The sequence below is a fragment of the Hoplias malabaricus genome, chromosome 9 (assembly GCF_029633855.1).
Source record: "Hoplias malabaricus isolate fHopMal1 chromosome 9, fHopMal1.hap1, whole genome shotgun sequence".
Taxonomy (NCBI): Eukaryota; Metazoa; Chordata; class Actinopteri; order Characiformes; family Erythrinidae; genus Hoplias; species Hoplias malabaricus.
In genome coordinates, this window is record NC_089808.1 from 29786840 (window position 1) to 29799593 (window position 12754).

The window sequence follows — 12754 nt, forward strand, 5'->3', positions numbered from 1 at the left end:
TGCCGTACCACATGCTTTGTTGTGGCTTATAGAGTTGTATGCAAAGATTTGTGTGCCCCTGGCCTAATCACATGTTTTGTTGATTCTCCAAGTTAAAATAAGTACAGTTCGCCAACAGAAAACACATTTCTGACTTTTTTTTTTTTTTTTAAAGAAAAAAATTGTCTTGTTTAAAAGTTATGGAACATTTTGTGTATTTCTTATTTATTTTATATTTTTTTTGCCTAAAAATGGCCTCCTACTTTGTTGTTTCCTGCAGATGTTATGTAAACTAACTTTAACTTAGAAAATTAACATAACATGCCATTTGAGTTCATATTTTCTTAAATAGTGGGTTCAAACGTTGGTCCTGTACCTTTTTGTAACGTACACTTCATGAGGTAATTAGTTGGAGAAAGCATTGCAGAGGCATGTTGCTTGTTTATTGCTACTGCCTTTATAAATATATATATATATATATATATCATTCAAATATAGCTTAAAACCATATTGGTGGGCAATACAAAAATTGAATAAATCAATTAAAATATTCAAATGTACTCTCTGGGAAACCACCTCTTTATGGGTCCTTCACCATGCACGCCACTAGCATTCTTTACTGTAACTACTTCATTCCACAGTGACTCAAGGGACCTTTTAATATTGTTATTGACCCACGTGTTGACTTCTGTGCCCCTCTCGTAACCTTTTTTTAGTCGTTTCCTCCCTGCTCCGCCTCAGCCTGTGTGTGCGTCATGTGTCTTTCCTGAGGCTCCTGATACTGCTCTTCTATGAGAGGCCCAGGCAGTTGCCAGCCTTTAATCTGCCTGCTTCTTGGCTGTGTTGGATGTTCCTGGTACCCAGCAGTGCCCAAGGTCACTGACTAGTGGCCAATGCTTGACCCTGTGCCACCTTTTCTATCTCTCGTGTTCCTCAGCCACAGCTCTGCCCTGAGGGAGGCCACTTGTACACACTGTCCACACACTCTCTCGCTGTAGAGCTGGCAACGGTGCCCCTTTGTGATTGTTTTACACTTCATGATGGGTTATTGTTTACTGCTACACTTCCCCAGGAGTGGTGGCTCTGCTCCCTCTGTGTCCCTGCTTGGCCTTCTGTGGATTCCACATGAAAATGGGCATTGTTTAGCTGCCATTGGTTTGGTGAAACTGGGGACTTGTGTCTAAAAGGGCAGGATGTTGAAAAATGGTTGGGATAAAAACAGTGTGTAAGACTTAATCCCTAACGCAAAGCTCTGCAAAGTTTTATAGAAACAAATACACTCACAACCTCCTCTCTTGTTGGTGACTTGATGTTTATTGTGTTTAATATCTTATAATCCGAGGGATGCTTCAATCATTTGATGTTTATAACCAGTTTCAGAATACATTCAGTTTACAGAATAATGACAATGGGTTATTACACTTTTTTAATGCAAAACCTAAATAAACAGACACAAGAATGTGCTTATTACTTTCTATTACCCAAATATACTACGTTAAACCAATTAACAGTATTTCATGTTTGCAGAAACCTTTGCAAGATCTTTTCCATAAATCAGTGTATTAAATGGAGTGCTACTTCAAAAGTTCAAGTTGATTGGCAGGTTAGCTCAGTGATTCTGTGTACTATAGGTACACACTTAAAATGTATGGTTCTTAAAGGGGTCTTTAGAAAATGAAATGGTTTTATAAAGAACTCCGAACACTTGAAGAATCTTCTTTGCATCATGAAAGGGTTCCTCAGATTAACGGAGAATGTGCTATAGATGGTTCTATGTAGCACCTTTTTAGAAAAGGGTTCTATATGGCACCAAAAACAGTTCCTCTATTATTACAAGCTTAACGTCCTAAAAGCCTTGTAGAACCATATTTTATTGTGTATAACAGCAGCATTTATTTATTCAGCTCTTAGTTAGCTAAATTTATTTAATATTTGATCGTATTTTTGGCTGATTTCCAGTTATGTCTGGAATAGACTAATCTCTGTTTATCCAAAGAAGGGGTGGGCGATATGGCCCTAAAATAATATCACAGTATTTCAAGGTATTTTGGGATTAACAATATTCCTGGCAAAAACACTGAAAAATGTTTTTAATTGGTTTTAAGAACAGACTAATGCAACAAAATAAATGTTATGTTAATATTAATTATATTAATTTAAATATATATTAATAATATTCTTTAATTTCTTTCTGAAGTCACTCCCCTTTTTGGGAGCAAATTCCTCTGCCTCAGCCACTTTCCAACGTACTTCACTGTGCCTAAATGACTCACATAAAGACCGTATGCCTTATTTAGGGTAACATAATGTGTGATGTATAGTATGTGATGGCATCACACACATCCGTCTGAATATCACTGTTTTAAAAATTATGATATTGTTGCGAACGATACATTATGGCACAGCCCTAAACCAAAGTCACATTTTGATCATCTGAAATATAAGACATAAACTATATATTTAAAGTTTATGAGCATGCATTGCTTTAGTTTATCAGCCTACAACAGAGTCTGTTTGTATGTAATACACATGCAGTTGCAGGTTAAAATATATTTTCACTTGTTGTGTTGAAGTCATTTTCTGCAGTTTGAAATTGTGAATGTAGTTTCAATTTTTATTTCAAATATGAACTTAATATTTGCTCATTTTAATAAACAGACTTGTACTACCTATTAATGGATTTAGAATGGACCATGAATACTCAAAGACACACAGTTCTGTAAAATGTCTGAAATAGCTGCAGTGAATCCAGCAGTAAAATAGGACTTGTTACATAGATGAGATTTTGGATCAGCGTACCGCCCACATTTCAGTGGAAAAAAATGTGAATATCTGACCATCGCTTCTGAGTCATTATCACAGTGTAAACGTTGGGTTCTAAATCTTTGTTCTACAGGTGCCAGGTGCTCAGGACTTGGTGGACTTCTCTCCTGTATATCGCTGTTTGCACATCTACACTGTACTGGTGAGTTGTTATATTCCTCTTATTCTTGTCTTCTGCAACCATAAGATAAGATGACGCTTCTTTGATCCCAATGGAAATTGCAGTTAGGTAGTATTACACGTATAGCACAAGAGTAGCTATAGACAATTCAGAAATGAAGGTGGGGGGTATAGAGGTACTTTATCATAAAGTTACAAGATGTGTATGCGTATACAGGGCATTTATGTCGTTACATATTTACACAAGCAGCCACTGTAGTTATTGCACTAGAGTTATGGGGTAGTACATTTTCAATAAGTTATTACAAAGAGCTGCACTAATCACAGTATAATCTGACATAATGTTAGAACTGGAGCAGGTACAACTACGTCTACTGTAAGCATAGAGCTGTACAGTGTAACTCAGCACAGTTCAGATAGCAGGAGACCAGTAATATCACTGCAATAATAAGTCTCATAGAGCTTTAGTCGGTGGATTTTGTACACCAGAGGGTTAAAAGTTTGCAGGATTTTTCTCCCAGGATATTCAGTGTTGCGAGTTTCGAATGTAATTTTATGTCCACCCTCACTTACTGTATTACACATGCATGCCTTACTAACACTGTGTATTCTATTTCTTTGGTATGTCTTTCTGAGACAGACAGTTCGAATGCAGTTGTTGTCTGATGTTTGATTTGTGTCTTATTCTTTGTAATACAATATGGACAATATATATTATTGTTATTGTCAGAGCTGGTAAGCCAATTTTTAGAGGCAGCAATAGTGATCCTAACAGCATACGCAACACAGATACAAGTAATTAATCAAGTGTCTGCTCGTAATGTCATAGTCATCTGGAAAGACTGTTTAAAACTGGCTGCTGCTGTGTTCCTGTTGTATTTTTTTTTCTCCCAACTTGTTTTTTTAAACTTGAAAAATCTACGTATTGTGATGTTTTAAAAGTATATTGCTGTGATGTCAGGATCTAAATAATTGTTTTTTTTTTTTTTTTACATTTTAATTGTATTCCATAATGATTGCTCTTAAATTCCTAACTGGCCTTATATATAGGGACCTGGGCCCTCCTTGGACAGACATTTAGACAGGCCGCCATGATGGATGGTGTTACTTCCAGACACTTTTGTTAGCCACACTAATTGATTTGTTATCATTTTAATAATCTTCTTTGTGTCAAATTACTCCTCTAAAGACTTTTTTGTTTAAGGTTTGAATTGAGATTCTGACTCCGGATGAATAACGGTGTGTGCGTGTGTGTACGTACATGCAAAATGTGTGTTAACTTCTCCCCGATATTCTCTTGGGCCTGTTGAACTTTTAAACGGAATGTTGTGCTTTGGCCTTACATTATCAGCATCCCACATGGGTACAGAGTGAACATGTGTACAATGGCTTTACTTTGGGAAAATGTGAGAATGGCATGTCAGAAGAGGAAATGTTGCTCTACTCTAGAGACTTTTAAGAGGTTGTTTACTGATATCAAAGGGCTTAGTGGATAGTGAGAAAAAAGGAAGCAGATAGGGGTCAGCGCAGTGGTGGAACACCTTTGCAGGAAGGGAAAAACGGGAGGCATTACAGGCTTATGGTGAGTGAAGATGAGAGAAAGCTAACTCTATACAATAATAATAACAATAATAATAATAACAATTTTGTGCAGAGCTTTTCCAAAGCTCACTTTCTCTACAGTTCCGAAAAACAGGAGTCCAAAAGGACCAGAGGAGTTCTGTCAATTTTAAAAATATTTCTCGCAAATAACATTTTTTAGGGATACTTTCAGCAAACATTTAAGACTAGATCTGAAATATTCAGTTTCCCTTACATTAATGTACATCATTACACTCAATAGCAATGGAAGTGTTACTTATTTGGATAGTGTATAAAATGGTTATATTTAAACTGTAGACATTGCCACTAGTTCATCATCTTACAACTAACATTTCTCTAGAATGCGGTGTATCTTTTGAATTTAATTTTATTTTTCAATAGTGCACTTATGAAAAATCAGTGCAATTTCCCATTAAATGCAAAGAAGTGCACTAAAACGTAGATAATAGCCAGAGAGGGGAATAAACATAGGAGATACTCAAATTGATTGTTGGGCAGCATTGTGGATCTACAGCTAGTGTCATTAACATCTAGTTCCAAGGTCTCTGGATCCTGGGTTCAATCGTCACTCTGTGAGAATATTGGTATGTTCTACTTGTGTCTGCATGGGTTTTCTCTGGGTGCTCTTGGTTTCTACCACAAAACACGTTGGTAGATGAATTGATGTCCTGTGATGGACTGTTTCCTGCCTTGTGCCCAGTGAATTCGGGTAGGCTCCTGACTGAAACAGTTACTGAAGATAAATGAATGTAATTCCTTTCTATTTTAGAGCTGGTGACTTTCCTTCTTGTGGCAGCAGCCTGACTACTGATATCCATACACCTGGAAAGTCTGCATGCCTGCCTTTTTTTAAATGCACTAGGATGTTCCAGAAGGGTTGGCTTTTCAGAAGCTCACCCACATGGCATGCTGTATACTGTATGTACAGTATCCGAAGTGCGTGCGTTCACAGGAAGTCACGTTGAAGTGGTAGTTGACACGCAGGCCCATTTACTTCTATAGTTATAAAAAGATTTCATGTAAACACTTCCCTACTGTATTGTGGTAAATAGGACTGCACATTTGTTCTGAGGTGTGGTAAGTAAAGCTCAGAGAACATTATTGAACGACGGAGGGGGGGGGGGGGGGAGTAGTATTTATAGATGGTCGATGACCCATGGGTTATAAAGGCAGGATAGAGCTTTTTCCCCTTATGGTCTGTTTTGGCTCCTGAGTTGGCTACTCTCCAGGTTGTTTAGGATGGAGACAGAAATACAGACAGACAAGAACAGTGGCATGGAGAGAGAAACAAAAAGTTGACCCATACTTACTCCTAAACATTAGGGTTGTGAAAGGGCTATGGAGAAGTCATGGTATTTCGATTTCAGTAACAGTAGTAATTTAGTGTAGAAATGTCAGGTTCTTGACATTTCCAGAAATGAAAAATGTGTTATTGTGTCTCATTCAAGGGTCAGCATTTCCTACTGCCCAGTGCCTGTGGGCATGTATGTCGTTTAACATTTTTGGCCAGTACAAAAAGAGTAGGCTGTGGCGTAAGTGGCCATTTTCCTTGGAGATTTTTTCTACTTAATTTTTAACAGATCACCAAACCATCTTAATTTTCATAAATTCAGATATGTACACACAGGTACACAAATAATTTTTGTCAATAGCTTTTTAGTTTCCTTTAATTTACATTATAAGAATTACTTAAAATTACTGTTACAGAGCTATGAGCTTTAAAAAAATAAATAAAAACCTTGTCTGTTCGAAGTCTTCTGAAGTTGGGGGTAGGTCAGTGGGCTCAAATGATAAACAATTTTCAAACTGAGAAAAGACAAGAGTAGAGAGTTGCTGCAGCTTAGAGTGTTGAAAAATATTCCAGTACCACTGGTTCTTTCACTTCTCATTGTTGTTACATTTCCATGTTACTCTGAGTGTACTTTTGGCATTTCCATCTGTTCTGTTCTCTTCTAGACTCTTTGATTTGAGAGATTTCTTTTTTTTTTTTTTTTGAGTAATCTGTAATTTCAAAATATGCATAAAATGCTTTAAATATGATTTAAACAATAAAACAAACCTTATCTAGCGAAACAAAACTAAGATAAATGTCTGGTTTCAATTAGATGTGTCTCAATCATTTATTCAGTTATCTGTAGAGTAATAAATCATTTATTCAATGGTAGTCCTGAAGAAAAATATAGATTGTGGATTTGAGACATGAGTCCAGTGGAAAGGACCTCCTGTTACCTATAGCACACATAGAGGTCTCAGAAAGGACATGGAGGGCTCACTTCAGCTGACCTGTTCTGACCTAAACTTTTCCCTCCCTGTACACTGTGCAAACACAGAGTACCATTCTCCATTTAGCTGCTTCTCTTTTGTTTTGAGGAGGATGGTGTTCACACTTGTTTTGCCCAGGCCATGTTTGTTCACCTAGTGATGACCCATTACTCTGTAGTGTGTGTGAGGGACTACACATGCATTTCTATCAGGGAGGAAACAGACCTCTGTATTGCCAGGAATCGGAGGAGTCTGGCAGAGGAGGCCCACATTGAGCTAGAATATGCCTGGCCCCAGTGGACAGGGTCAAGCCCAGGCATGTATCTTTTAAATGGCAAAATAATTTTTGGCGATTTAGAAATGCCAGGAAAACTGGAATGTGAAATATGGCTGAACTAACAACAGGCGTTGTAGTGGCGCCAACTTATGTTCTCTCTCTGAAAAATGGCTGAATTAACAGTAACCTGGTGGAAAATACCGGTTCTGCTTTCACTGTGCTGTTGTGTGGATTTTGTATAATTGTAGCCTTCAGGAGTTTAAACCTAAACACCAGCATGGCAGGTTACAACTACTTTAAGAGAATTAAAATAATACAGAAGGATAAATTAGGGAAACATTAACACGACAAATTTCGTTTTGCATTTTTACCTGTAAGTAGAAGGAAAACTGAGAACGCAAAGTGACATTTGAGCCCGTTCCTGACACATTTCTGACAAGTGACATATGCACCTGACTGAACCTGATGAGCTGTGTCCTGTAATAAATATTTCAAGTTCTAATATAGTAGTATTAGTATGCGGGGGACAAGTGAGGCCTATTGTGCCACTCTTGGTGTGTTATCTGTGGCCCAGGGATTTAGCATATGTCATAGACTCGCGGGATGATGATTAGCCCAAGCGTCAGAGGAAGTGCCCGGGTGAAAATGATAACCTTCACACAAGAACAGTGTTTTCTGTCCCTTTTTCTCTCTTTCATCTGCTTTTCCTGGTATCTGTTCTTTTTCAAAGTTGGGAGCTGTGTGCTCTGCTCTGGAGACTTGCTCAGATAATGGACTGCAGTGAAGCAGTTTTTTTTTTTTTTTTTTTTTTTTTTTTTAAAAGATTTAAAGATTCAATTCTCCTTCCCTGGATGAATGAGGCTTTTTCTTTTTTTGGACTATGAGACCACTGTTGTAATCACATTCTAATTTGTGATTAGGAAAGGCCAACTGATTTGCCTTTATTTGAAGTTGATTATGCCTCTTCAGTTGAAATGATTGTGGCTTATCACTCTCTATCATTCTAGCAAAAGAAAACCTTCAGAGGTTCTCAAACACTCCACCCTGCTCCTTCTGCTGGTCACCCTCTCTTTTTCATTTCATGCAAGGGTGCTGGTCTTGGAGGGCCGGTGTCCAGCATGGTTTGATCATTTTTCTGCTCACACACCTAATTAAACCCATTTCAGTAGTTTTTTTAAAAAGCAGGGAAGTTACCAAACTGGCAGCAGCCCTTCAGGACAGGAGTTGTGCCCCCCTGATTTAATGTGTTTTTCTTGCTGGTTTAGACTGGAACTTTGGTGGTATGATTGGCACCTTTTTCGCAACACACTGGTAAAAGCCCCTTTCTCGCTCCCATTTGTGATGATGAATGAATCCATGTTTTTTACCCAGGGTGCCCGGGATACGTTTGAGAACTACTACAGGAAGCAGAGGAGGAAACAAGCTCGGCTTGTGTTGCAGCCACATTCTAACATGGTATGCCTTCACTCTGCCACTCTGTTTGTCTTGTCTTATGATATTGGCCCATTAGGGCTTCTTTACTTTCCCTCACATTCTCACAGCACATCCCACACTAACATCAATGTGTTCAGGTAAGTCTGGAGGCTTATACAGTTACCAGTGTTATTTTTATTTTTTTTGGGTGGGGGGGGCAATATTACAACTGATAGAAATAAATAATCTCTGCTTTTCCTTTGTGGTCTTTCATTGCAACTATGTATAAGAGATGTATGAGGAATTGTCAATATTTATTAGGTGAACAAATAAGATTCTAAAACATTTTTTCATAACATGAATTCTTAAACACACTCATCCTCTCGTCTTTTTTCATAACTGTTGCATAGTATTAAAAAACACAATTTTAATAATAAAAAACAAAGCTTAATATGAAGTATTAATATGCTATGATCTCAAACACCAAAAACACTATTTTTAAACCAAACCCCTCAAACTTTTGGGCACAGTCTTATTCCTAAGAACAGAACAAATCAATGCACATGCTTTTGCAGTGTTTTTTCTTGACTATTGAAAGAATTCATTTTTTTGCAATTATATATTACACTAAAACACTTATTTGTACACCTAATAAATTTTGATTGTTAATTTCAGATTGAATGGTGCCAAACTTCTGCATTTGACAGTGGACTGTCTATTTCTCCTCATGGCAATATGAATATTTTCAGTTGAGCAATAGATAAAATATATTGTGTGTCCTTATAAAGGTAATAGAATAGATTTCAGCTATTTAGTTCTATTATTTCTTTGTATTTTCTCTCCCTGGTGTGTGTGGATGCAGCATGAAACACTAGAGGGGTACAGGCGGTACTTCAATCAAATTGTAGGGTAAGTAAACTTTGCATTTCACGGTTAATAATAAGTTTAAATGTGCTGAAAACCATTTATGGTCTCTGAGACTGAAAGAATGAATTAAGAATGGCAAGCGTATTGTGGAATTCCTGTCAGGCTCATGGCATGGTCATTCACTCTACTACCTTCAACATCCAAACCTTCCACACTCACTCAAAAGCACCCCTTTTTCCCAATATTCCATCCTGGGGCTTTTGGAAATGTTGCCAGGCTGCAGGATTTATGGGCTCGGGGATGTGGAGTGGCAGATGGGTGTTATTCCAAGCGTCTGGATGGGAAAGTGGGGAAGGTCGGTGTCTGGACCAGAGGCTTCTGCAAACATCCGAGTGGCACGGGGTATTCCTAGGAATGGCTGGGGGAATAGGGATGTGCTACCCACTGGGTCCATCAAAAAGCTACAAAAAGGGCAGCCTTATGCTTATGTGCATCTATTTATGGTTGGCAGGGTCTATTTTAATTGCATTTGCAAGTGCAATGGTATTAAAGCTATTTTGCTTTCTCTCTGTAGATTCTTTGTAGTGGAGGACCACGTCCTTCATACGACTCAGGGCCTGGTGAACAGAGCGTATGTGGAGGAGTTATGGGAACTGGCCTTGTCCAAGACCATTGCAGCGCTACGTACCCATTCAGTATGTCTCTTTCATGTTTTTCCGAGAGTGCCCAAGATTCTACATATTAAAGTATCTGTTTTTAAATTCTCAATTACTTTAATGGATTTAAAACCTTAAAACTGTTAAAAATGTGTCCCCCAGGATATGTCCAAGGTATATATTAGTACTTAATTTTTTTTTTAAGAATACCTAAATCTAGTGTCATAACAAATGTCTGTCTTTAGGTTTTGAGTTTGTCTGTGTTTAAAACGCTTTTGTGATTTGTTTGTATTAACTGGAATGAAAAGATCTGTAGAGAATCTGTGTTCCACTCCTTTAGTGACACGTTTAAACCTCTGTTGGATGCTGATCATTACTCTCTGGATTGGTGTCCTTAGAATTCTCTGCTTTGTTTTGTCCCCTAACAGTCCTACTGCACTGACCCTGACCTAATTTTGGATCTGAAAAACCTCATAGTCCTTTTTGCTGACACGCTGCAGGTGGGTTGCTTAGTCTTTGATGAAGTAGGATCCCTTGCCTAAGGACATAACATTTCTAACATAAGTAAGCCCATAGCTCAGCTGAATCCTTGGCAAGATACAGATGTATTAACACAGTTTTGGAAGGCAGGTTGTTTGTTCTTGGTGTTCTAACTATACAAATCAGCTGTCACAGACAGACTTTTAAATGACCAAAACCTTTTTAAGTGGTGATCCCGTATATTTTCCGTATACACATTAGAACACATCTCAACAAACAAACTTGTGCGTTAAGATTCAGACTCAGTCCTAAAGCAATATGGTGCAAGTACATTTGGAAATTGCCAGTCTTTCTTGGGTTTAGACTTCTGAAGATATGTCAAAGCATTGCTGGAAAAACATTATTTGTTTTAACGATCTGAATAAATCATTATTGAATCACTATCCACTGAGAGTCTCTACTCTCTTGCTGTTTCGTGCTCTGCAGGGTTATGGCTTTCCAGTGAACCAGCTGTTTGACATGCTGCTTGAAATGAGGGATCAATATGGAGAGATTCTTCTGAAGAAATGGAATCAGTCCTTCAAGTAAGACTATTTACTAAAATCTTGCATCTCACTTCTCACTGCTGGCCACTCCGTGAGCCTTAATGTAAGTTTCAAGAGAGGAATAAAGTGCATAGATCAAAAGGTCTTCAGTTCTAAAGTTCATTTGTCAGTGTTACATACCAGAGTTATATTTCCTGAAATTGTCTGCTGGATCACAGTCCCAGGGAGCTGCGAATTCTTCGAATTTTTTTTTTTCAACAGGTGAAGGAAAGGGAAATGATTTAAATCCAAGATATCTAATTTACTGACCAGCACAATAGAGGTGATAATATTCCTCAAAGGAGAAACATTTTCTTAAGAAGGTTTTTTTCTTCCCCCTCTCATGGTTCACCAGGATCACTTTATATGCCATTAAAATTATGTGGAAACCACAAAAATGCAGGCCTATTGTGGAAAGGCTAGACTTTAGAGATCCTCAGAGAGGCACTGTTAAGACTTGCTGGGTTCAGTCTTGAGAGCGGATGCCATCGGAAGTTTGGATTGACCTTGTCAGGGTCCCTGTTGAGTCCTGTCAGAGACCATTGGCTTACTCTGCAAAGGCTGGAGGCCTTGGATTTCACTGCCTTGGAAATGCTGAGCTCTGGGAATGTGAGAGAAACTCAAGGAGACTTGTTACAGATTACATACACAGTCGCTCATTTATATATTTATTTATTTTTAAAATCCTAAACAATGAACAATGTTTATAAATAATCAGGTATGGCTTAACCACATGGGCCTCGTAAAGCGCATTAGCTTTCCTGAATATGACAGATACAGGCGTAAAGCTATTAAACCACTTGTGTGGTTTTTGGAGCAATTGTGATGTTGTGAACTCGAATGTCCTTGTATTATTTGGTCTTTTCAGGCAAATAATCGATCAAGACAACTATAGCCCCATCCCTGTGGCAACCGAAGAAGAGTACCGGCAAATCATAAGCCAGTTTCCCTTCCAGGATCCAGAATTAGAGAAGGTCAGTTACTAACATTGATTGATAGCTGTGTTTTGTCTAGACGAGTCTAGTTATGCATGTTAGTCATGAATAATGCATTTGTATTTAATTTCCCAAATTCTTTTAAACAGACGCTTTTTCCGAAGAAGCTTCCATTCTCTGAGTTTGTACCCAAAGTATACTCTCAGCTCAAGGAGTTTATCTATGCCTGCCTGAAATATTCTGAGGACCTGCACCTTAGGTAACATGCACACAGACGTATCCAAATAAATAGTGCATTGCTGTCTTTGAGATTAAATGTAGAGTTTAGACCTGCATTCAATAATCCTTGGTTTGCAGACATTATCTCATTAGTGCTCGAGTCTGGTTGCTCTAGAAGACCGGCAGTTACCTCAGTGCCTATTTTTAAACCTGTTTTATTATCACTGACTTTTAAGTCATACATTTCTCTCTTATCTGTCTAAGCCAGAGCTTAAAGAAAATTCTTGCAGTACTCATTAGTGTGTGTGTGTGTGTGTGTGTGTGTGTATATGTATATATATATATATATATATATATATATATATATATATATATATATATATATATATATATTATTTTGTTCATTTTCAGTACTCATTATTGGTGAGCTATGATGATTAGACACTTACAGTTTGCACTATAAAATCCAAAATTCAAAACAAGGGTGAAAAACACTGACAGTGGACCTTTTAACATTTTATATGAATCTTTAACGCT

General features: G+C 37.8%; 1 protein-coding gene across 2 annotated transcripts in view; it reads left to right on the forward strand.

Annotated features, from left to right (window-relative positions):
• exoc6b (exocyst complex component 6B) overlaps positions 1-12754 on the forward strand; it is a 99798-nt gene that overhangs the window by 34731 nt on the left and 52313 nt on the right. For both annotated transcript variants that reach the window (XM_066681401.1, XM_066681402.1), the window contains exons 8-15: positions 2876-2944; positions 8435-8518; positions 9339-9385; positions 9918-10038; positions 10428-10499; positions 10966-11063; positions 11932-12037; positions 12148-12257. In XM_066681401.1, coding sequence (XP_066537498.1) covers positions 2876-2944; positions 8435-8518; positions 9339-9385; positions 9918-10038; positions 10428-10499; positions 10966-11063; positions 11932-12037; positions 12148-12257 — 707 coding nt within the window. The remainder of the gene's footprint in view (positions 1-2875; positions 2945-8434; positions 8519-9338; positions 9386-9917; positions 10039-10427; positions 10500-10965; positions 11064-11931; positions 12038-12147; positions 12258-12754) is intronic.